The 24,090-nt window shown below is 40.3% G+C and overlaps 1 protein-coding gene across 3 annotated transcripts in view; it reads right to left on the bottom strand.

Annotated features, from left to right (window-relative positions):
- Window positions 1-1,714: 1,714 nt before the first annotated feature.
- Window positions 1,715-24,090, bottom strand: part of spop (speckle type BTB/POZ protein) — an 84,951-nt gene continuing 62,575 nt past the window's right edge. The window contains exons 7-12 of one of the 3 annotated variants that reach the window (XR_001960518.2): window positions 22,475-22,652; window positions 17,922-17,977; window positions 14,618-14,740; window positions 13,469-13,611; window positions 10,187-10,526; window positions 1,715-4,285 (exon numbers count right to left, since the gene is read on the bottom strand). Coding sequence is in view for 2 of the 3 variants with exons in the window: in XM_018672226.2 (XP_018527742.1) it covers window positions 12,828-13,011; window positions 13,469-13,611; window positions 14,618-14,740; window positions 17,922-17,977; window positions 22,475-22,652 (684 nt within the window). In the remaining variant the exon portion in view is untranslated. Of the gene's footprint in view, window positions 4,286-8,978; window positions 10,527-10,546; window positions 13,012-13,468; window positions 13,612-14,617; window positions 14,741-17,921; window positions 17,978-22,474; window positions 22,653-24,090 lie in introns of those variants that run through there. The other 2 variants (XM_018672227.2, XM_018672226.2) reach the window with 2 other exon arrangements.

Here is a 24,090-nt window from a genome sequence, read left to right as displayed (position 1 = left end):
ATGCCCTAACTTCTCCTCTAGCGCCTCCTGCTGGTCTAAATTTGCTTTTGTCTGTCTGGTTTATGGCTAAATGCCTGCAAAACAAATGACATTCTCATTAACCCCAGCTATACTTTGTGTTTAGTGGTGATTAGCAAATATTAGCAGGATAACAAGCAAACTAACAAGTGAACATGGTAAACATAGCCCTACTGGATGTTAGCGTCGTCATTATGTTAGCATGATGATATTAGCATCTAGATTAACACATGCTGTGAGTACAGTGCTAGCATGGCCGTAGCTTCTTAGTAAAGTTACTTTAGTTACCAGAACTCACCACTCAGCACTACAACACAACCCCACAGTTTATATTTATATACATTTTTCCTTATGTTTGATGGCTCAGAGCAGGTCCATTTTTGGTAAAAGTCAAATGTGTCTTCTCATTAACCAATATTCCAGATTCAGCAAAAAAAAAATTAAACTTGCACTACCTGGGCAAAATGCCTCAAAACAGCCTGACATCATGTCGTATTCAGCTACACTTTATGTAAATCAGTTGAACTGTGGCAGGACTCATTTACATCTTTAGTTTTAGTAAATATCCCACTAAATTGAAAAAAAATGCAATAAAACATAATTTGGTACCCCTGACAGTAATTCACAACTTTGTAAATATTCCCCTTTGTCTTGTTAGACATTTCAATCCAAACCACAAATGTACTACTTTGCATTTGTGGGATACTTTTGTTCCTTAATTGTGTATTTTTCTTATTACGGCACATATCTGGTCAAAAGCAAACCACAAATTATTTCCAACAATTCAGCCGGAGGACATAATTTATGTGAGGAAATCAAGCCTAGGCTTATCTTGAATGGAAATATCTTGCACTCTTGCGGCTGAATCTCTGTTACTCTTTCTGCTTGCGGCTACAACCACCCAGCTGAATAAAACAAGTCTATCCTGTGCTCTCTGGTTGTCAGAGAGAAGTCTGGAAAATGAAGAAAATTGCTAATTTAAGAAGAAGTAAAACAAGGCAGGCTGAAGGAAAGCAGTTAAAGTGCTATGATCAATTAAAACCACCACAAAATAGCTCAGATTGCACAAACAGTACTATGGGCATTTGATCTTACCACCAATTGGAGAGATTTTCCTACCATGACCATACCCAACACCACAATTTTATGTGACCCCCCAGTGTGCCAGTATATCTATGCAGTATGTTGCAAACTGAGTAGACAAGTGTAATTTTACAAAGAAGCCCAGCCTTATGGAGTTTAAAGTGCACCCTCTCCTACAACACAAACACACATCTTTCTGTAAATTCTTAGCAACAAATGACTGAAACCTCCTCTTCGCCTTTTTCCAAGAGCCTCCCAAAATGTTCAGAGTAATTATACAGTTGGTGTTTGTACCTATCAAAGACTTTGATGCAACAAACCCAAACAGACAGAGAGGGAGACGATGAGAAGAGATGAAACAGGGAAGAGATTAAAAGTGTATGTCTGCTGTCTCTCTCAGCTTTACTTCCTTCAGGTAGGAGACACTCTTTACACAGTGTGAGCTGAGTTTATCAGGTCTGCTGTGGGTGAGTGATGATGTGGGTTTTTGGAAGCCAACACCGATTCATCCAAAAAGTTGCAAGCTTGCTTCCTTGTGAATTTTGTTCTTGGCAGGATGGAACATCATCTGGACGAACATTTAGATCCTGGGACACTGAGGACATTTTTTACACTTGGTCGACATACTTAAGTTTGTACCCAGGTAAGTTTTATTTTTGGTTTAGATTTTACACAAAGTCCATCCAAACTGCAGAACAATTTTGCAGCACAAATCACACAAACAGACATCATGTCAGCGAGACATAGCGAACCAAATAAGGCATATTTATCATTTGATAAGGTTTATGATGCTGCAGGTTTTCACCAGACCTGCAGTTAGAACTGGACCTGATGAGAGAGGAGTTTGTGGCCAAAAACCCAAAACAGTGAGCTGAAAGACACTTCAGAGGACGACTGAGAGTTGGTGACAATTCTCCATGGGTTTGTCAGTATGTATGACCTCCCTCACATTACACATTGGATTAATTTGATCCATTGTTAATATAAGGAGACTCTGGAGTCTGTTAGGATAGATAAACCAAAGTACTGGACAGTATTGGACAATTTTCCCCCGATGATTTGACCTCTTGTAAACAAAGGTGAATTCATGGGATGACCAAAGTCATTATGAATCATCCTCTGAGGAACTTGAATATCTGTACCAAATTTTGTGCCAATCTATCTTGTAGATGTTTATATATTTCACATAAGTTAAAACTTTGACCTGTAGGAAAAGTTGGGGGAATTTCCAAAATCATTAGGATTTGTCCCCTGGCAGCTCATTCAATAACTGCTGAGATATTTCAGTCTGGATTTAAGTGGTGGACCAACAGACCAATTTTGCCTTCCCTATAGCCGCACCATGAGCATGGCTCCAAACATTGTTCTCCAATCGTCCAAACTGTTAAAACGTCCTCAGACTCTCCACTAAATCCATGTATAATATTCCTTTTTATAATAAACATATCTGCATTTGTGGACTCACATCGAACTAAAACACTGAGTTTGCAGGTTTCTACCAGACATCTAGTTAAGTATTGATCATTTAGGATCGGCAGGATAACAGTTCATATTGTTGTGTGTGTAGTATATTGCCAGTCTATGAGCATGAGCTTAAATAAAGATCTCTTCCCCTCCCCCCGTCCCAGTGGCAGGCGAGGTAAAAGGCTAAATAAATAAGGCATGGCTGTGAGGGTCGCTGAGCCATGACCTTTCGGCCCATTTGCTTTTGGAGCACAGGAGTGCAGCCTCAGCTAGCCGCTCCCCCAAACTCCGGAGGGCGAATTTTAATCAGCGCCGTGCCGATGGCTGAGGCAGTGCATCATGCTTAACGAGGCTAAGAGAGGGCTTTCATTTACCCATGCACAGGTAACAAATGGACCACAGTGCTCATAAGACAACCCTGTTTCCCCTTTTCCTGTGATGTCCTTAAGTGCTTCTCTCCTCATTCTCCCTCCTACTCCACACCCAATCCTGCCTCACAGGGTATCTCATTTATAAGATTTATACACTATTGTTTTTTTCTTTTCACTTTTTCACCTGAGCACTGTAGTTTTAACTCTTCAGCCATTGTTTTTCTTTTATTATGTGCACAGCAATTTCAACTTCTGCCACTGAAAATGTTAACCTGGACTGAGGCTCTATCAGTTTGCTATATATTAGTTTTACACTGTTTTTTTTTTAAGTTTATTAGCTTCACCTTTACAATCTAATGCAATCCAGTACAACAGCCCTGCAAAACATCCCACGTGTAATGTAAAACTTTTGTTGACTCTTCATCACAGAGGAGCTGACTGGACCTTGAGTAATATCTGAGTCCATACAGTAGTTAGTGGTGGTGCTGCTGGATCGGACTGCATTACACTGAAGGGGTTTATCCAAGTTCTCTCTGTAGATGTGTGCGATTGTGTTGTAGCCTTAGGTTGATCTGTCACTTTGGTTGAGGCTGAAATAATTCAATAAGTATTGAATGGATTGGTGTGAAATTTACAGATATCCATGGTGCCCAGACAATAAATCCAAATAACTCAGACAGTTCATCTAGTGATGCCAGCAGGTCTGCCTAAATAAACCTCACAGAGCTGGTAGCATGGCTGCAGACTCAGTCTTGTTAGCATCTATTGTGTCGTTTTGTCTATTACTGTGTTTTTACATTTACTGTTCATTTGACTACTGTCTGTAAACCAAATTCTGCCTCGGGGACATAAAAGCTCTACTCTCCTTTACTTCTTCCTTTCCTCTGGCCTAATGCATACTGGAATAGGCTGAGGCCCCCATTTATTTTTCATTCATCTCTTCTTCCATTATATATCTTCAGTCCTATTTGGACAGGATTAATACTCCAGAGGGAGGGGAGTAGTAAAATATTTCTCCTGCTACTTAGTAACTGAGCTAATAATTCCAGATGGAATTTCAGCCCATTGCTGAAGTACAGGAGTTGGCTTTTAGAAGAGGAAAATTTGAAAGAAACCATCTTAAAATCCCTGATCAGAAAAAATGAATAGAGTTTAGACAACAATAATCACATTAAATGTGGCCTTAGTCTTTTTTTACATCATCCAACATCCCTCTTTAATTTCCACCCTTCCCCACTACCTCTCTCTCTCTCTTTCTCTCTGTTGCGACGAGTGTTGTCCTGATGAGTTCAACTCCATCACTCCTTGGCTCCACAGGTCTCATTACAGCCGGGCCGGTAGGGAACGTTCTAATAAACAGATGAAGATGACACTCTTACAGCCTGTGCATATACACACGTACACACATACACAAACACACACAACCTTGAGAAAGATTACACCAGGGACGAGTACAAAATAAAAACCTTTCACTTGATTATTTCAGGCAAAATAAATCACGGCCCTCAGACACACTCCAACCTCAGAGCAAGAAAAATAGTGATACAATAACATCCACCGTGAGAGCGTGAGCAAACATGCGGCTGCAGATAACAGCGCTCCTTGTTAAGGAAAAAAATGGGCACGCGCACACACATGCACATTCAAACACGCACTTGGATAATGAAACACATACACCCATGCACCTTCCTCTGTTGCACTGTGCACAATAAGTCTTGCTTCATTAAAGCCAAATCTCATCCACTATCAGTTTACAACCACAGAAGTCGTTTGAACCGCCGGGGAAATACAATTCCATTCCGTTTCGGGGTTATCTTAATATATGAGCTTGTCTCCGCCACATTGGTCTGCGGTTATGAGCCGGGCAAACACCCACAGCACTGCAATATTGCACCGGCACATTCACAGGACAGATTGGTGCACACAAAGCAATTAGCAGCTCATATACATGTGCGTAATTGTGTCTCTCTGTGTGTGTATGTGCATGACTCAGCTCCCATGTCTGGTTCTTTTTCTCCTCTAATTTCTACATCCGGCGTTATTAGCAAACAGTTAATTGTGAATTGCAGTTTGTTTGTGCACGTCCCTTAATCTTTAAGACAATCCTCTCAGAATGGAGGCTTCTCCTGAAACGGCAAAGCCAAACATTGCCGAGCAGAGCAGGTACAGTTCCACGGCGAAACCACCGCCGCCACCACCACTACTCCCGCTGCTTTGTCAGAGTAAATAATTTTATGAGATTTAACTCGCTCGGACACAGTGGAGAAGGAGAAACAAGACAAATGGAGTACAAAGAAGACAAATCTCTCAACGCTGTCAATGTCTGAGGTGCTCCGGCCATCCATCCTCCATCGCTCCTTCATTCACTATCTGTCTGGCCCTATCCCACCTGTATGACACCCAATCACTCTTCATCCCTCTATCCATCCATTACCCCTGTCACTTCATCCTTCCATTTTTCTGCCCCAAGGCCTGAGCTCCCCTCACCTGTCATAGATGATACCATCTGAGTGGATTACTTTGGATATCATGAGGGATATATGGTCAAATATCTCCTCACTGAGGTTTTAATATGCTTATGCTGCATTCAGCAGCACTGTGACTGTGGTAGTGGCTCCACATGATGGCTGGGTACCACTTTTTTCATTAGGCACAGTCCATAAAGGGTTTATAAGTTGTAACTAATGGCTTTATTAATGTTACCAGTGGGTTTCTCACTTTTAATGATTCAAAATGAAAGAAATTAATAAGGGCTTCTTCCAGTACAGTCATCCATCAAGTCTGAGTTTATAAATATTAGCAAGTTGTCAATAAAGAGAAGCTGGACCAAATGCTTTTCAGCTTTTTCCAGCAGATAAATGGTCAAACTGTCCATTAAAGATGTCCTCATGATAAAGTAGTTTATGCTGGAGGAGGTTACCAGTCCAAATAATTTTTTTTCTGATTAGTAAATTAATTATTAATCATTAATTTTTTTTAAATGTATGCTTCATTAGATGTGAAGACACATTTAATCTAATGAAATTTAAAGCTGCTGAATCAGTACTTTATATTAAAAACGGATCATATAACCATGTGTTGGTGGAAACTGGCCCAGCTTTGCAGTTTTGTTTTTATGGCCGGCAACTTTACTGCTTTGTTTCTGTCTCAGTACTCTCATAGCCTTTTTTCAGCAGGCAGCAGTTTTCAGTGAAAAAGCTCCTATAAAGCCAATGTACACTACCTGTCCAGCACCAAATAGCGGACACGCAAAGTTAACAACTAGCCAGTGAAAACATAACTAATAGGAGAATATCAGACTTAAACACAAACATGATTCTAAATGAATGCTAATGTTGCTCTGTGTTAGCTTGATGTATAAACAGGTAACCATTTGCTAACAGGTTCACGATAACAGTTTCCTATGGTGAAAATATATATATTATATAGTGGCCACACGTTTTTAATACTATATATTTTGCCTCATCAGAAAGATATGCTTCAAGCGCTTCAGTAATGACATTACGATCTGCTTTCTCCTGTAACCTGATCATCTAAATGTCATCTAATCTAAATACCCTGTGAAACTGGAGAAGGGGGTTGGACAAACTTTCCTCAGCTTGATTTCTGTAACATTAGTAATGATTTAGAAAAAAACAAGCATAGCATTGGCAAACCTACAGTTTGATTGTCAACTCAAAATATTAAGTTTTCACAGTGAGTATAGTGTATTGAAAAATAAGCTAATGGTCATAGTGTTGGTGAGTTTCCTTAGGACATAAAAAGGTTATAATAAGAGTTCAAGAGAAATTGCCATATTTATATTCACAGAGATGCTTGAGTTGGTGGGTGGCGCTGACATCAAAATAGTTGAGGTTTAAATTTCAAGCCCCTGAACTCGAACCCCCCCCCCCTCTCCTCAGTGCTGTTCCCCTCCTCCGTCTCCTCCTCCTCCTGCTGGGCAGTGCAGACCAGCAAGCATCAATCTCTGGCCAGCTCTTTGTCCTCTTTAGTGATGGTGGGCTGACACAGACGCAGAGCTTGTCACAGGCTTTCACAGCATTGACCTGCCACACCTCCTTCTCCTTTCTCCCATAAAAGGAGGAGTGAATGATGGAGAGGCAAGGCGGAGGCATGAGAGGAAGAGCAAGGAGGAGGGAGGGAGTGACAGACTCATACAGCATGCATAACAACTGAGTACGCCTCCCCACATGCATGGCTCCATCTATCTCCCCCTGACTGTCTCATCTAAGGCCAGTGGAGACACACAAACACAAACACACACATACACATCTTTACAAAGATACAGGAGGTTGGCTGCAAGCTGCTTCACAAGCTGACTATCAAAGCTAGCAAAAAATATCACACCCCGAAGCCTCGAATTCCAGCTCAAATGACGAGGGTCACACTGGCAGCCCCGACTCCAGTTAACAAAGCCGCTTCCTATCTCAGGGACATTCCTAAAAAAGCACATTCTGCTGACATGCATGCCCACTCAGAGAGCACCATATGTCTGCCATGTTCACACATTCTTTCAGTCAGACGCACATGCACACACCTTGACCTTTACCGGGAAATTCTCAAACTTAGAAATATTGGCTGGGAGGCTTATTTGAGGGTTATCACGCATTCTAAAAAATAAGCTATCGAGCCCTCCTCTGCTCCTCTTCATTTGATTCTATAGTCCTCTATATATGTAGCTCAGTGGGAAATCATTTTACACAATTCTATTCTCCAAATGAATGATTCAAAGAAAATCCATTTTATCAGCCATATTATGAAAATAAATATGCTTATTGAAAAATAGCATGTGTTACAGTGATTTCAGTCATATTGCCCAGCACTATAATGTGATCATATTTTAGGGAGCACTGAGGAATACAACTTTATTGTCCATCAAGATGCATAATTGTCTTTGGCCCATCTGGCAGTTCATTAAAACACACACACAACACATAGCAGTACAGTGACAGTGTGGACAAAATACAATAAATACATTTAAGCAAATCTCAGATCAGCTTGATTATAAAGTCCCATGAATTACTTTTTGTATAAACTCTTAATTTTTTTATTAGTAATGTTGATACAGCAATCAAATATGTGCAGTCCTGAACACAAAAAACCCCAAAACATAACCGTCCTATCAAAGTTTATCATAAGATAATTGATTTTTATTCAAACAGTATTTTTCAGTCTGTCTGATGATAAATGATTTGCAATTAACAAGTCAGCTAATAAATGTAGGGCTGGGCTGACTGAAATCACTATTGCAGTAACTATATTCTTTTTCTACAATGACAATGAATTGCAACATGAATCCTAAAGTGCCAAGTTCAAGTCTGGCTACTAATTTCCTGTCATCTATTGACTCTCTGATAAATATATATTTTAAAAAGTGATGTTCTTTTGCATTGAAATTGAATTTGTCAAACACACCTCTACCACCATGTCTTCAGAATATGATTCCGCTCAGTAAATATGAATAATATAACTGAACCATACATTCTGCTACTACTGTATGTGCTCCATCATGAAGCTACAGTGTGCTCTCTGTATAATAATGGCCTTCCTTCCATTTGATGAACGTGGGGACAATGCCAGGATTGGTGTTCAAGGCTGACTGTTTGATGAGAAGCGATTTTCAGGGCTCAGGAATGAGCTTCCTTAAAGCCCGCTGGGCCTCGACTTTGGTCAACACAGAAAAATCCCAGTTAAAATACTGTTCAAGAGAAAGGTCCAACTCTCTCAGAAGTGATTACAACCTATATGTTCTCTAAGCAAGTCCACAGAGACCAAGTCAAACAGGCCTGTGACCATGAGTGAGAGATGAGCCTACATACTGCACAGCTGGATAGGAGCCCTTGTGATCAGACAAGGGAGCAGCACATGCACCGGGGATTGAACTTTGATCACGACAAGACTAAGCTTGGAACTGAAATGTGTTATTCACACACACTGATCTGGCAGCAAGTTGAAAGAGGCCGTGCATTAATGAGTCAGTAACTGACCAAACTGCATAATGAGAAATAATGAAGATATCAGGGATGAAAAAGACACGCCATGTCAGAGAAGTTCAAAATATCTGTATTTTACAGGTTCAGAGGCCAAAACATTGTTTCAGTCATCAGGAATGTACTGTGTTTAAAAGGTGAATAAAAAGTTTATTTTTGTCCATGATGAGTTTCAATAATATGTTCCTTAAAGCCGGGCAGACACTGTGTTGACATTTTTTAATCGGTCTTTTTGCCTGGCCAGAACCCGCGACTTTTATACTCACACTGTGCAGACCATTGACTGGTCATAACATGGAGGTCACACTAAACAAAAGCATGGGACCCTGCTTTGTCCAGTGAGGTCTTCAAAGAAGACGAATGCATCCTCAACAAGGTTGGCGAAAAGAGAGACAGCCAGCGTTACTTTGTGCTGTTGCACTATGAACGCAGAGTAAGATGGCTGAAAGATGCAGACAAAATGGTCTGTCTGTTCCGCAGAGAAGTTCAGTTTGACGGCACAGTCTCAGTCTAGACTGCAGTTTTAGCCACAACATGTAAAACTACTCCAACAACATTAAAAAAAAGCCCATTGCAGCTTGTAACAGCTCTTTTGATGGCAGGAAATTGGACTATGGAAGAGAGCAGACCAAAATTTCTGACCTGCCAGAAGACCAACCGATCGCCCAAAAGAGACAGATCATTGATTGTTCAGGGCATTAATCAGGCGTCGTGACCGGCCTCAAACTGCATGTCAAACAACAGATGACGTGACAGAAATTCTGCCAGATTCTTAAATTAGCCTGAGGCATCAATTCAGGTTTAAATTCAGGCTTAATCCATTCAGTGTCTGCCCAGTTTAAGACGTAGGCTACAGAGCGAACATTAAAACATGTTCACATTTGTCTTCTTTCATTCAAAATGTTTTTATGTTCTAGAGAAAACAGCACATTGTACAAACATGACAGTCGGTCACTTTCTGGTTGGTTGATCCTCTTCACTTGTCTTTTTACAAGCACAGTTTGGGCTTTAACACTCAAGACACTGTACAAGACAATATGCCATGAAATTGTATTTACAGGGACTCAAAAATGACTTTTCTGTTCAAAGCCAGAAGATCATTTCTTTACGTGACTGACTCACAGATCAAGGTTCTAGCTTTCCAATATCATAGGTGAAGGATATATGGAATACGTGAGGCATTGAGCTTGCAATCCATAAATATCCAGGTTCAGACCTTATAGAATTGACCCCTTCCCCACCTACAGAGATGTGTAGTACCTCCTCTGTGGCATCAGTCTCTGTTCTGCCCAGCTGAGTAGCTCCCCTAGCCATATCTAGCCAAGTCTTGGGTATCAGTCTTGGGCGTCTCGGGATGCTGTAGGAGCAAGAGGAGGACTGGGAGGGAGGAGCAGTGAGGTCGCTGGTACAGGAGGACACAGCAGGGTTAGGACTGAAGAACCTCTCTCTGGACCACTAGGACTGTTTGAGGCGTTTCCTCGGGGGACCCAGGAAGGGGCACTGGGCCGAGGCCAGGGAGTGATAGGCCTCTGCTACCAGGTGTGGATGAGAGATCACCATGGACTTCCAGCCCGATGTCTCCATCACATCAGCTGCGTGACTGTGAGAAAAACAGCAACGAGAGGAGATACAAAGTAGAAGAAAGTGAGAAAATGTTCAAAGAAAACTAAATGGACAAGCACATAAAATAAGTGCACAAATAAATCAGTTTCTCAAGAGTTTGGGATTATATGACTCCATCTGTGTGGAGTGCAGCTCTGAGACATTAAGGATTTGTCATACCAGCTGGCAGGGCTGTTATTTACTTTATATTTTTAAATGTTTAACCCTAAAGGTCATTTCTGAGAAAAAAAACATCACACAAATAAAAATGCAAAATTCAAAGATCATAAATATGTGGGCATGTGATGAAAAAGCCTGTTGAGTCACAGTTTTCAGATTCATGTCATATCATACCATCTCTTCAGCATTAATTCCCAACCTTTTTGACTTCTGACCCTTTATAGTCAATGCCTACTTGTAACTCCTCATCACACAACCTGACCCTTACATACAACGATGAGATGTGAAGACTCCAACCAAAAAATGATGTTCCCTTCACACGTCGTTTCCTTTTAATAGTTTTTTAGAGTTCAGAGGAGGTAAACCTCCACAGCATTTCACACAATTGGAGAAAAAAATGTGAGAAAAGAAGAGAAAAAAATAAACATAGTTTTGTGTAGCAGTTTTTTCATCTCAACTATATTGTTAAATACAGCTCCAGGTTGGGTACCATGCTTTAGAGTAAACATATACTTTATTTATTTATATTGATTACTAATCTGGACTATTAACTTACATTAAGAGTTTTTTTCTGTTCACCACATATTGACTAAAGTGAAAAGTAATTAAGTACTTTTACTCAAGTATTGCAACTGAGGGGAAAATATTATAGTTACATAGCTATAGTTACTGATTACCTCGCTGGTTAAGATTATTCAAACACTGGGCATTTCTGTTTCAAAGGTCATGTAAGGACAGAAATCATAGGACTGATTATTGTTGAGAAACTACACAAACACTACTAGTTACTGATCCCTAATTTTAAGTGAATAATATTTTTTAGATATATAACTATATGGATCCCCTGTGGTTGTGTGAGCTTCAGCAATAATGAACTAATGGAAGCCAGAAAGCCCCAAGAAGTGTAATGTAAATCTTGTAATTAATTGCTGATGAGTTTTACTCGTGGTCATCATCTCCCACAGATGTGCATTTCCACCAACAGACCCTGTGGCAGTCCTGACCCTCCTGACAGCCTCAGGGTGCTGGGCTGCACTATCACGCACACCACTGTGTGGCCTTTAATGACATTTTTCACGTTACATTGTGTGTAAATAAGCAACAGTGTGTGTGTGTGTGTTTATGTCTTGGCACGTCCAGTCTTGGCACTCTGGTTTGTTTATATGTGTGTGTGTTTGTGGTCATATGCTGTCCACACAGCAGCTCCAGACCTCCAGCCAACCTCTGACCCTACTCTCTGTGGAGGAAGTGAACCCCTGCTTACAGTAATGGCCAGTGTGCTGAGGCTGAGGCAACAGGCCAGCGAAAGGGCACGAGGAGAGCAGCCACAGCAGGAGAGGAAGGAGGAGGGGTGGATCAAGGGAGGAGAGAAGAAGACGACAGCAGTGACAAATAAATAAATAAATAAAAAACAAGGGAGGTGAGGGAAAGTAATGAAAGTGCAGAGAGAGGGACAGGAGGGGACCGAGGGAGGGTGAGGAACAGTGATGTGAAGGTAAATTAAAAAGAAGCCAAACTATGACCTCCAGTCAGCAGCAGTAATGAAGCAAACCACCACTATTATCAAAAAACACTACTTTAAGAAAAGCAAGTTTTTTTTTCCTGCCTTAAAAGACCCTTGCTTCAATTACTCATGTCACATTTGCACTACTTACTGTGATTTATTCTATGAATTTACTCAGGCCTAAAGATTCATGTTAGGCTAAGAAAAGTGGGCAAACTCTTTTCTATAAACAAAGTGGATAAAGAGAGTTCGGGTGGCTTTACTCTCTGCTACATCCCTGGAGAGGATGAATAAATGAGAAAGAGGTAGGATAAAGAGGACTCCTATTGTCTCAACTAAATGACTGTAAGCTGCTTGTAAAGACTGGTCTGGAAAGAGGTTGAGGTGCTACTGGGGGGAGGATTATTGGTTCCTCCGTGTCGTCTGTTTTCTATATTCGTCCTCTAAATTGATTTTTGTTTTGTTGCTCTTGTTGCTGTCGATTGTGTCCGCAGGAGGAGGGTTGATAATGCTTTGCTGGCCAGGAGTCCCCCGTGGCCAATTTTCCCACCACCACAACAACGCTGTCGCAAATTAAACTGTCATAACGCCCATAACCACAATTAATGACTGGGATTAGGGGCAGAAATCTGCATTACTTAACATCTTTAGGCACACACAAGCTCTTAAGCACAGAACAGGAGAGGGAGAGAGGGGAGAATAGGAAGGAGAAGGAGGAAAAGGAATGAAGATGGGAGTGAACAGAGGGAGGGAGGGAGATGAAGCCCATTCGGGAACAACGCCAGGAGATGGAGAAAAGCTGCAAAGAGAGGACAGAGGAATGAACAAAGGGATGTAAAATGTGTCTGGCTATGAGACAGACAATTCAGAAAACAGAGGGAAGGTGATGAGCAATTTAGGTAGAGACTGTGAAAAAGCTTTTTGTTTCAACTGGGCATTCAAATACCAGATCAATCACTTCTCCATGGACATAAATAGCAGTCATTGATGCTAATAGGCCCCATCTTACCTAAACAGGCTGCCTGCAACATGATTAACATCAGCAGTTGAGGTTTATTGCTAAATGGCCCAATATGATATGGCAGCAAAATGGTCTGATCTGGGGATTAAATTAAATTTCCTTGGGAGACAAAAATTGCTCCCACTGAAATTAATGACTTCCTTTAACGAAAAGCTGAGTGTATGAAAAAAAATGTTTGCATAAGTGTGGAAATAGCTCTGGAGATGGATGATTTCAACGCAGGCGTGCAACCCACTAGTTGATGAAGTCCACAGCCTGCGTCCTGAGCTGGTCAGCGCTGTGCAGGTCGGCGAGGATGAGGATCTCTGCGGCGTTCTCCACAGACAGACTGGTGCACAGAGCGTCCTCACACATCACCTTCAGCCTCTCCAGTGCATACTGCCAATGACAGAGAGAGCAAGAGAGGGGAAACAACAGGTAAACTAAATTACTTAAACAATGCCACTGACAACTGTTGTCACAGTGTGTAATGATACAGAAAGACAGAATTACTCTACTGCAGCGGCAACAAGGCCTAAACTTGAATAAGGAAATATATGGCCAAGAGAAGGAAAAGTGACAGTTATGCAGACTGAGGGGGAGTGATGATGGAAAAGGGGATCACTTGAGAGGTAAAAAATTATTTCCACTGAGTCTGATTACAAAATTGCTAACCCTCTCTCATATTCATACACACTTCAGGATGAGTCGCAGGCGATCAGCGCGAACTACAGGGGAATTTACATCACCACAATTTTTCAATTTAGTAGAGTATTTTACCAACAATAATGATGTAAAGGAGTTGATATGAATGAAGTTACACTCAATAGGACTTGTGCTGGGCTGTTTATGACATAGCTTGTTTTGTGCCAGTGAACTTGAAATATTCATTAGACAAAACATTAATTTGAAACTGCAATTAAGCACTCTTCATTCAAAAAAGGAAGGATATGAGTAGGGAGAAGAAATACCAGTATTTTAAAAACATAACCAGATCTTCAAGCAGGGAGTGCCAAAGACAAGCTGACAACATTAAAGGCACACTTCAGGAATTTTATACATAAAGTTTAGCTCACTTGTCATGAGAGGTATTACTCAGCATGTAAAAACAGCTGCTCTACAGGCAGCTTTCAGGGTCAGTTCAGGGTACAAACAATGAGGAACAGGATTCATTGTATTGTATTGCATGTTTATACCTCCCACAGTGGGTAGGTTTAGATTTTCCTGTAAAGTATGAAATACTATAAAGTATACTATAAAGTATGTTTGGATGTGATTGTACTTGAGGAGGAGCAGTAAGAGTCTCTCAGGTGTCTTTTTGGGGACATTATTATGCATACTGTCTTGTGTGCAAATGTTCCCAGTAACAGGTGCACGCACATCAACACACACTCTCTCTCTGTACCTTGTCAGCTGCAGCCAGCAGGTCATCAGCCATCTTGTCCAGGTTGGGGGCCTTGCCTGTGTAGATGAAGCACATCATCTCTTTGAAGACATCTGGCTCCACGTCATTTATCTCCACACGGTTCTGAACGGGAGGAGAGGACAGGAAGGAATACACAGAGGGTTTAACAAAATAAAAGGCAAGAGAAGAAAAAGACAGATGCTTTGACAATCCTTCAAAACCACGCGCAGCAGCAGAGTGTTTTTTTATTTCATGTGAATATCCCAAAACCTACCTGAATTAAACTCACTCACCTTGTTTAGCACACACACAGGGACAGTCAGCCACGCGGTGATACAAAACAAGTTCCAAGTGGCAAATAAGAAAAGAAAAAATAGAAGGATCCTCTGAACAGTCTGAACACGTTTCAGCAAAACTACAAGTACTTTTATTTAATTCTTTTCAACTGATTCCTGAAAATTAATCCTGAGTATTCTTTCCTTGACAGTGCCTGCAGCCAGCGAAGTAGGCCTTATCGCTCGCTGGCACAGTGACGGTAACCTGAACCTTTCCCTCCACACTGAGAGGCTGAACAAAGCGGTAAACCAATTATAACAGTGCTTTATCATCACCACGGTGACCAGCGGCGTTTCAGCAGGGTCAGGTTGGGTGTACCAACAGCTTAGTATGTTTGCGTCAACTCTGACCATTCAACAGCAACATAAACACACTGAGAAATAACAGAGGGAGAGTCTGAAAACAGCTGGGTAGAGCTTTCAGAGTCTGCTACAGTGCCCTTGCACAGAAATTCACAAAACACACACAAACATATGAAGGCATGTGAGCACACATAACATGAATCCTCTACTCGCTCCATTATACACACACAGAATCTGCATGTAACCCACATTTTGCTTCTAAATTAAACTCTTGCGTGAAAGATAATATTCTTCATCACAGCCTGTGTTGTCTTATTTTCACAGTCTGTACACAATCTTGACTTATTATGCAAATTTTTGACAGCAAAGTGTGTTGGAGTGTTAATGAAATAAAAAGGGGAAAATAGCACCACATAACCACATTGGAGGTCACATGAGAAAAACTAACAGGACATCTCTCAGTGCTGCGAAGGCAAGCTTTCAACAGTGTCTCATAAATAGACAACAGTCCTGTAGTTACAGTGTCTGAAGCTCCCCTCTATTCACAGAGCAGTCTTCTATTAGAGTGTTTCTTTATGAGCTCATTTGTCTCTTCTCTATAGAGTGCTGCAGAGGAGTGTTAACCCATCTATCTGTTTTCTCTGAATCGTATAGGGACGTGGCCCACCCTCTCTCTCTCTCTTTTTCTGATGAAGACGCCCACTTAAACAGCAATTAAGATGCATTTCCTGGCTCTGTGCTTTATAATTTCCTCATTCGAGTCGTGCAGGCATCAATATTCCACTGACATGACGGCTAAATCACCAAGGTTCAATCTCACCACCTCCTATCATATGAACACAACCAACTGTGGCACGAGGGCTCTCCGCATGACACACGTGCACACACACACACACGATAACAAACACGCAAACATCACAGAGACACATAAGGAAAAGCAATGAAGTGCACACTGCACACACTGATGAAATACACTCAGCCACAACGATAAACCTCTATTTAATGCATCCAGAATATGAACTGCACTCAGGGCAACTAAAACTTAACTTAAAGAGTGTTGTAAAATTAAGTTACCATAAAACTATTTTAATGCTACAGTACTTGACACCAAGGTTAAGAAATTTAACAACAATTAAAGCAATGAAAGTGCACACAATGGATGTAATGGTTGGCATAGTGCTCTACCCAGTTCTCTATTACACTAAAGTGAAAATCAACCACTGCATGGAGACAAAATATCATGTGGCTGCTTTTACTTACATTTAAGTTTGTACATTTAAAATCTTAAATGTTTTGCTATTTTTAGAATACTTTTTCTGATCCAATAAATACGCCAACCTATATTAGCTTATCAGAAATATGTTAGAATATATATATATACATATATATACAGAATGTCAGCTAGTAAGTAAAGGCTCAGGCACATCAGGGAATGGCATGGCAGAAATTCTCTGTGTCTTCACAAAATATTTTGCCCCACACATTTAGTGATGTAGTGAGTATTCCTGGGGTTAGTTAGTAAATTAATGCTGCTTAGCTAACTGCTAACAGGCTAAGCAGCTGGGAATATGCTAACACTAGTCAGTCACAAAAGCTCTCTGAGTTCTCTATTTTCTATTTTATGTGCTGGGCTGTTTACTCCCCCGTGGCATTTAATCTCAGGATTGTACATCATTTCACTCAATAAAGTTACTGAAGGGGCAAGCTAACAAGCCTTCTAACTGCCATTTAGCCAGTTCACACATTTCATTCAAAAGACGTATTTGTGCCATCAACTCTTGAATCATGACTGTCTACAAACCGTTCCTCTTTTCATGGAACAGTTTGTGCCCAGAGAGAGGGAAAGGTTAAATAAAAGTGGCTGGTGCAACACAACTAATATGCTGCAACTGCTTCCTCCATTTTGGACTCTCTATCTCTCCCTTCATTCAAAGGTCAGGACTGTCAAGTCAGCTCGCTATAGTTCAAAAACACAAAGTTGCATGTCAGAGTTAAATAAAAGTTGAATTTGATTTACATCGACCCTACAAGTAAATCTGCTGACTGCTCCAATTCCATTTGGATTAACAGATTTTGTCCAAAGATTTCACAGTTTTAAATGTTGGTGTGGTCTGGCTATAATAAGCAATGCAGTGCAGAAATGGTAAAGATATGCTAGACATCATTTAAAAGAGAGAGAGCACTGACAAGTTAATTGTGGTAGAAAAAAAACTTAAGTAATCCTTATTAGAGATATTTGGGTGATTATCATGATTAAAAACAAATATTTTCTGATATACCACCCCACAAAAGGCACCATAGTAAAAAAACAATGCAGCCCAATTCCCTTCTCTCACCATAATTTAATACTGGAAACAGTGAGATGGCTGAGGAAAAAGCAATACACAGACTGGACTAATCCTCAGTGGTATTGTTTCATTTTGTCTATAAATGACACCTTCAACCTTCAGAATAATTTAAAGTCCCTGTAATCACATGAAAATTCTGCACATAGTGGTTTTAAGGACACCGGATAATAGAGTTGCAGTCAACAAGAAATGAAGGAACATGTGCACACACTTTTTTGAGAGGTGAGCACCTCCTGACGCAACAGAGAGAAAGATTAGAATTTAGACATTCAACTCGCCACTGAGGGAACAGGAACAAGAGTCAAGAGCTCGACTCACCTTCTTACTCTCCTCCATCTCGTGCTCAAACATGGCACTGAACACCGGCGAGCGAGCTGAGACAGAGAGAGAAACAAAAGACAGAGAGAGGGGTTTGTTATTGTGTGTAATGTTGATACATGGCGAGGTCTCTGATATCCGTTAACTGCCTGCCACAGGGCCAGTGCAGAGTGAGAGGGATGATTGACAGCAGTGACAGCAGTAGAAGCATCGTGTGGAAAAAGTTGAACTGAAGCTCATTCCTGCTGACAGATTCATGACGACCTCTCTGGTGTGTTAAGCCAGTATTTAAAGCTGACAGACTGACTTGACTGGAGCTTATTTGATACATTATGCTTTAATTAAGGTCTGCCTTCCTGTTTTTATAACATGGTTACCTGCTGCCACTCAACAAAGACTATTCTAACATGGTAGCATAGACATAGGCTTTTTTTATCAACAATACATACAGTTTTTAAATGAGCAGATATGATTTCATTCAGCTGTCCTACAAACTCTAAAACTGTTCTCTTAAAGCAAGGACAGCCCAGACTATGATTCCATTTACAGAAAACGAGGAGCAAAAGTGGAAACAAAACACAAGAGAGCTGCTGATTATGCAACAGTTAAACAGTGTTTGCAATGCAAATGGTATTTCTATGATCCAATTATTTTTCAGATTTCATATTATCAATTTTATAAAGCAGATTTTACAATTTTTTTAATATTCACAGATAAATTCACAGTTTAAATAAATAAGGAACAGTGACTCCAAAGTTCTGGAGCCACTGATATAACAGAGATTCTAGCGTTAGTGTTTTGATCACTGCAAAGACGAGGTGGCCAACAACTCACTGCACTGCTTTGAAGGCTAAACACAGTGTGTTTTCTTTCTTATTATCACCGACGTGACCCGAGCTGGAGAGGTCATGTTTAATCTCCAGCACAGACCGACAGTGCTAGGTGTCTGATCCAACCTCAGTGCTTCACCCTACATAAATCAGTCCCACTTCTGCTGCTTGAAATCACTGCTGCGTGACAATTCTGCATGCTTAAAATAATCACCACATCTTGTCTTTGTAGTTCTGCTTAAGGCAACGGTACTGTGTATTTTCTCTCTATCATCCTGGCCGTGACAGTGGTTAGTTTCGGCACAGGCCGAGGCAGAACCTCACAGAAGGAGCTGAGGCTGAACTCGATTATCAGTCGCTTGTTTACCAGCAGAGGAAGAATGTGTCTCTACAAAGGTTAGAGCTTGGCCTTATACTAAGAATCACACATCAACTAGCGTCGTCTTCCTCTGATATGGTTCACTTTTTCTGAAGATGTGCACACGTACACTTTGCATTATTATTCCCTAATAAATGCTTAATTAACTAGTGATTGCATTTTTTAAAATGTTTAACACATTATTAAGTATGTGTCAAAGTCAGTGATATTCTAATTAATTTAAGTACTTGATAATGAGTTATTAACCGCAGAGCTAGCTACCCATTTAATTACTCATTTGGAAACATGGTGTCATCCATCAGCTCTGCACAAGCCACAAATAAGTATTACATTGATAATAAAAGCAAAATGTGGGCATGACTCATTAAGTGAATGAGTAAGTTAACAATGGACCGTAGTGGTGAAAGTGTCAACAACTGTTGCTGCAGTAGTAACTAAAACATTCAACTAAATAAACAACACAGTAATTAACATCAGGTCTCACATCATTCAGTTGTGTGAAGGGAGTTTAAGATGTGCTGTGGCTCAAGGTCAGAGGTTAGGACAGAAGAAAAACTGCAAAAACTGAAGCTCCAAAATTGTACTTTTAAGGAACTTAAGAAAAGCAAAAACACTGGATATGAACAGTTAACTTGTGTTGAATGTTTTCAGGTAAGCTGAATAGTCCAGATATTTTTAGGTTAAAAAGGTCCTAATGTTTTTTTATTTCATGGTTGTGTAACATTACATATTTGATAGTGTCCAGGGGTAGGCTAGCAGTTGAGAAGATGAAAGTTGTAGAGGCTCAAAACTTGAGTTGATGTTAAACTAACTATTAAACTATCAGGCTTGTTTAGGGGATCAGTGTAATCAACATTAAAAATAACTTTTACAAACCTCTCCTCTGCTCTCTCTAAAGAGGTAAAGTGTTTAGTTATGTGGGAGATGAGGGAAACTGGCCAGACAACTTAGGTTTTTGGGACAGTTGATTTGTGAGACAGTTCACCAGCGATGAAGATTTTGCTTTCAGAAAAAATACAGAGAACTGAAAAAAGGGAGTGTGGTCGTCTTTGACAGCCAGACTTCCTGTGGGTTCTTGGTTCATTTCTGTTAGAGGTTACAGTTATATGGCATGTCAAACATTTGTAAGACAGAGTCATATGTCAGAAACAGGGACATGATGTTGGTACCAATCCTTTCTTTACATATCACGTAAAGTCAGCAAAAGTTTGTGTCGTGATTCATTAATGCTTTGATCCCGAAGCTAGCTTGGAGAGAAAGTGTTTCCTAAATATTTGCACTGAAACCAAACTTAGCCCTGAACACCCAGGTATGACTATGGGGACAAATGTACAATAACTCTGTCCGATGCAGCTCAGTACTGGTGAGCTCATACTGCAGCAACAAAGGGAAGGGGCTGACGAGAGAGAATACAGAGAGAGTGAGAGAGGGAGAGGGTCACTGAAAATGAAAGGAGGGAGAGGAGAGAGAAAGTCGAGCGAAGAGAGCAGTAGATAGAGATGGGGAGTAAAGGGAACTGAGCAAATTTTGGGAAGGGAGAAATAGATAAAGAAGTAAAGACTGACACGAAGACAAATAACAGAAGGATATGTGGAGAAAACTCAAGACAGGAGGCAGAGAAGGAAGGAGGAGGGCAGAGGGGAAGAAAGAATGAAAAAGCAGGACATGAAAGTGAAAGGGGAAGGAGGGATATTGAGAAAAGGTAGGAGAGATAGATAAGGGGGGATAAAGAGAAAGTAAGAGACAGAAAGAGAGAGAGAGGGACTGGGTGGTATAAAGATCACATGGCCAATATGGAGCCAATTTGAGTTGCTCTCCCTCCTTCGTTTGATCCTTCTCTGTCCGTCTCCACGGCGATTAACAGGCCGGGAGAGTTGTCACGGGAACGAACTGAGAGGGGGAATAACGAGGAGGAGGGACGTCACCAAGCAGAGCAGAGCAGAGAGAGAGACAGAAGGAGAGAGAAAGAAAGAGGAGAGACAGAGAGAGGGGAAGACCCCAAACCACAGCAGCACATAATTAAAATGGCTCCTCACACACACATTTCAACAAATCCAATAATGAACAGCCTCTCCTTTCCTCCACAGAGACACACAGTTCACCAGTTTGCTCAAACTTTTCACTATCTGATGTTGGCTGTCATAAGTGTCAATAACTGCAACAAGTTGTCCAAAATGCAACACATTTGTTTGTTCGAGTGTCTACGTCACCATGTTCGATCAATATGGATTCCTGAGGGCCAAAGAAGACACACAGGTGCTGAAGGTGTCAATAACTGATTCCTGTATGGATATTCAATATATTCAAATTTAACCATCCCTGTGGCAAGCAAAATTATTCATTAAAATTAAAAATTTGATGAAGTATTTCCCCTGGAATTTAATTCTTGTCACAGTGGAAAAGCATCTGAAACGGCATTTAGACCGAAACTAAAATTCAGGAAATGAAACCCAGGATGATAATGACAAACCCCACCATGAATAATAATAAACTCCACCACATATTAGTTTGGAAGTGATATAGTGCAAAAACTATTAGCACTGTTATTATCTACTTTACAACTGTGAAATACGTACATTTACATTTTTATATACTGAACTGTTTCACAGCCTCCCTACATGTATCACACATGAATATTGAGATTTTTTTCCTCTTTTTTATCCTTTGCATTTCTTTACATATTTTCATTACTCATTGCACACTAGTCATTTCACTATTTCACACACTCAATAAATTGATTTGACAGTTGGCAGAAACTCACTATCACCAATTACAACTAATTATCACTATCACCAACACCAATCATCAACATTCATTTCAGTCATTTATTGAGCAAAATGGGAGGATTTCTTTCTGTTTTATATCTTTGTAAATTGCACTTTTTTTGGTTTATGGGCTGTTAGTGATACAGAGGCAATTCCAAGATCTCATCTTGGGCTCTGGGAGATTGGAATGGGAGGTTTTACAAAATAAAAATAATTAACAGCATAATCAAATTAGTTTCCAACTGTACCACTACAGTGCTGTAGTAAACATCTCTATTACTGTTTTTACTGCTCCAGTAATGATGCTGTATGGGAGTAACTGTCAGAAAAACATGACAGTTGCAAGCAACATCTTGGAAGTGTCCACATTTAAATCCCTTTGAATTTACTGAGACAGGACAACAAAACTTTCTTATGCCTGTTTACTGCTCCTGAACACTGTTTTTTTTAAACATGCAGACTTGAGCTGCAAACAAGATATTAAAACATACAGAATATGCTGTGTCCTACCCTCATTTTTAAGCTTGTATCGTCTCCTTTTCAAGATGTGAATGATGATGAATGAAAACATATCCTCACCTGCCAAGATGGCTTTGTGTGCCTGGAATTTCTGGCCAGCGACACACAGGGAGCAGTCAGTGAATCTTGAGTTTTCCCACAAATCTCCGAGCTCCTCAGCCAGCCTGCAGTCAGGAACCTTCACCATGTTCATTGTGTTCTGGCCTGAGATGTTCACAGAGTCCTGCACCACACTCACCTAGAAATACACACATATACAGAGTAGATACAGTGAGTACAGTTCATCAGTTCATTTGTATTATTAGTCTTTTTTTAGATACGAGTCAAATACGAGGACTTACATCCAGAGAGTTATAATTCTAGGGTGAACTGTTCCTTTAACACTCTCACTGGTTCACACGGAGGCTAATAAATAGCATGCAATGTTCATAAAAAGACAATAAATCAGTCAATCAAACATGCTGTGAATGATTAATGTGAGTTCTCTGCCTCTGTAATCAATACATCAGCCACTCAATATGGGGTCTATTCAAAGACAACCTATTCTTCCTTCTTTATCCAATCAGACCGGCTACACTCTCAAACAAGCCAGAAAATCGGCATTGAAGTCAAATTGGGTGTGTGAGTGTGTGTGTGTCTCTGTGTGTGTGTGTGCATGAGAGTTGTCTGTATGTCTTCCCTGCTGACTTCACCACCTGTTCCAGACAATGTCAACCAGACTCATTTATCTCTCAACAGGACTCACTGCAAACACACACACACACACACGAGCAGGCTCATGAGCACAAACACACACCCACATATTCGCACAAACACTAATTACTAAGTCATTTCCGACTGCCTGGATTGACTGACTTGCAGTTTCTTACCTGCTTGCTGTGCCATCTAATCAAACAGTAAATTAGTGAGCTGTAGCCTGGTTGAGAACATAGTTAGTTAGTTAATTAGCTGGTTAGTTAGTTGCAATTTGTAATAAAAATACCACAAGGAAAAGCAATACACTGTAGAATGGTCCCTGATTGAGTAGTGAAATACAGAGGATTGTATGAAATGATCAAGGGTCCTGAAGTAAAGGTCCTACTAATTTTGGCATTAACAACGTTTTGACAATTGCCTGTTGAAGTATTTCTATTTCTTAGATGGACATGAAATTCTCTCAGTTAATTTGTCAAGTCAAAAGTGTACAACTGTGATCTTAGCAACTTTCAAAAACAACTACAAGATAGAACTGCAGTGAGAAACATCCAATCAGCAAGCTTAAAATTATGTTGTTCAGGCATATACTGGTGCTGATAAATAGATTCAGCAGCTTTCGGATTTTGGATCAATATTGGAGTCGAGTTATGTTGCACTGTAAAACTGCAACTTATAGTTTTTGGCATAAATATGAATTTAAAGTTGCTCAGGCTTAGAAATATCAATTTACACTATTTAAAGTAAAAACATTCAGCTGAAGAAACAAACTGTGCTAACCTCTTTTTTCAACAAAAGCAATTGAGTCCTGACAACTTACAGTCCGACCATTTCAGAACTTGTGAACATGTGTTCTACCCACCAAGCTGAAATCATCAAATCATTTATTTAGACTCAAAGTTAGGTTGATAGCACTTCCTAGTACTTTGTTTTTGGATTCAGATTCTTCAGAAATCCTTCTTTTCATTAATTTGAGTTTGATA

The sequence above is a fragment of the Lates calcarifer genome, linkage group LG11 (genome assembly GCF_001640805.2).
Source record: "Lates calcarifer isolate ASB-BC8 linkage group LG11, TLL_Latcal_v3, whole genome shotgun sequence".
In the NCBI taxonomy this organism is placed as follows: Eukaryota; Metazoa; Chordata; class Actinopteri; family Centropomidae; genus Lates; species Lates calcarifer.
Note: the sequence above shows the minus strand (reverse complement) of the source record. Positions and strands in the feature narration are given on the sequence as shown.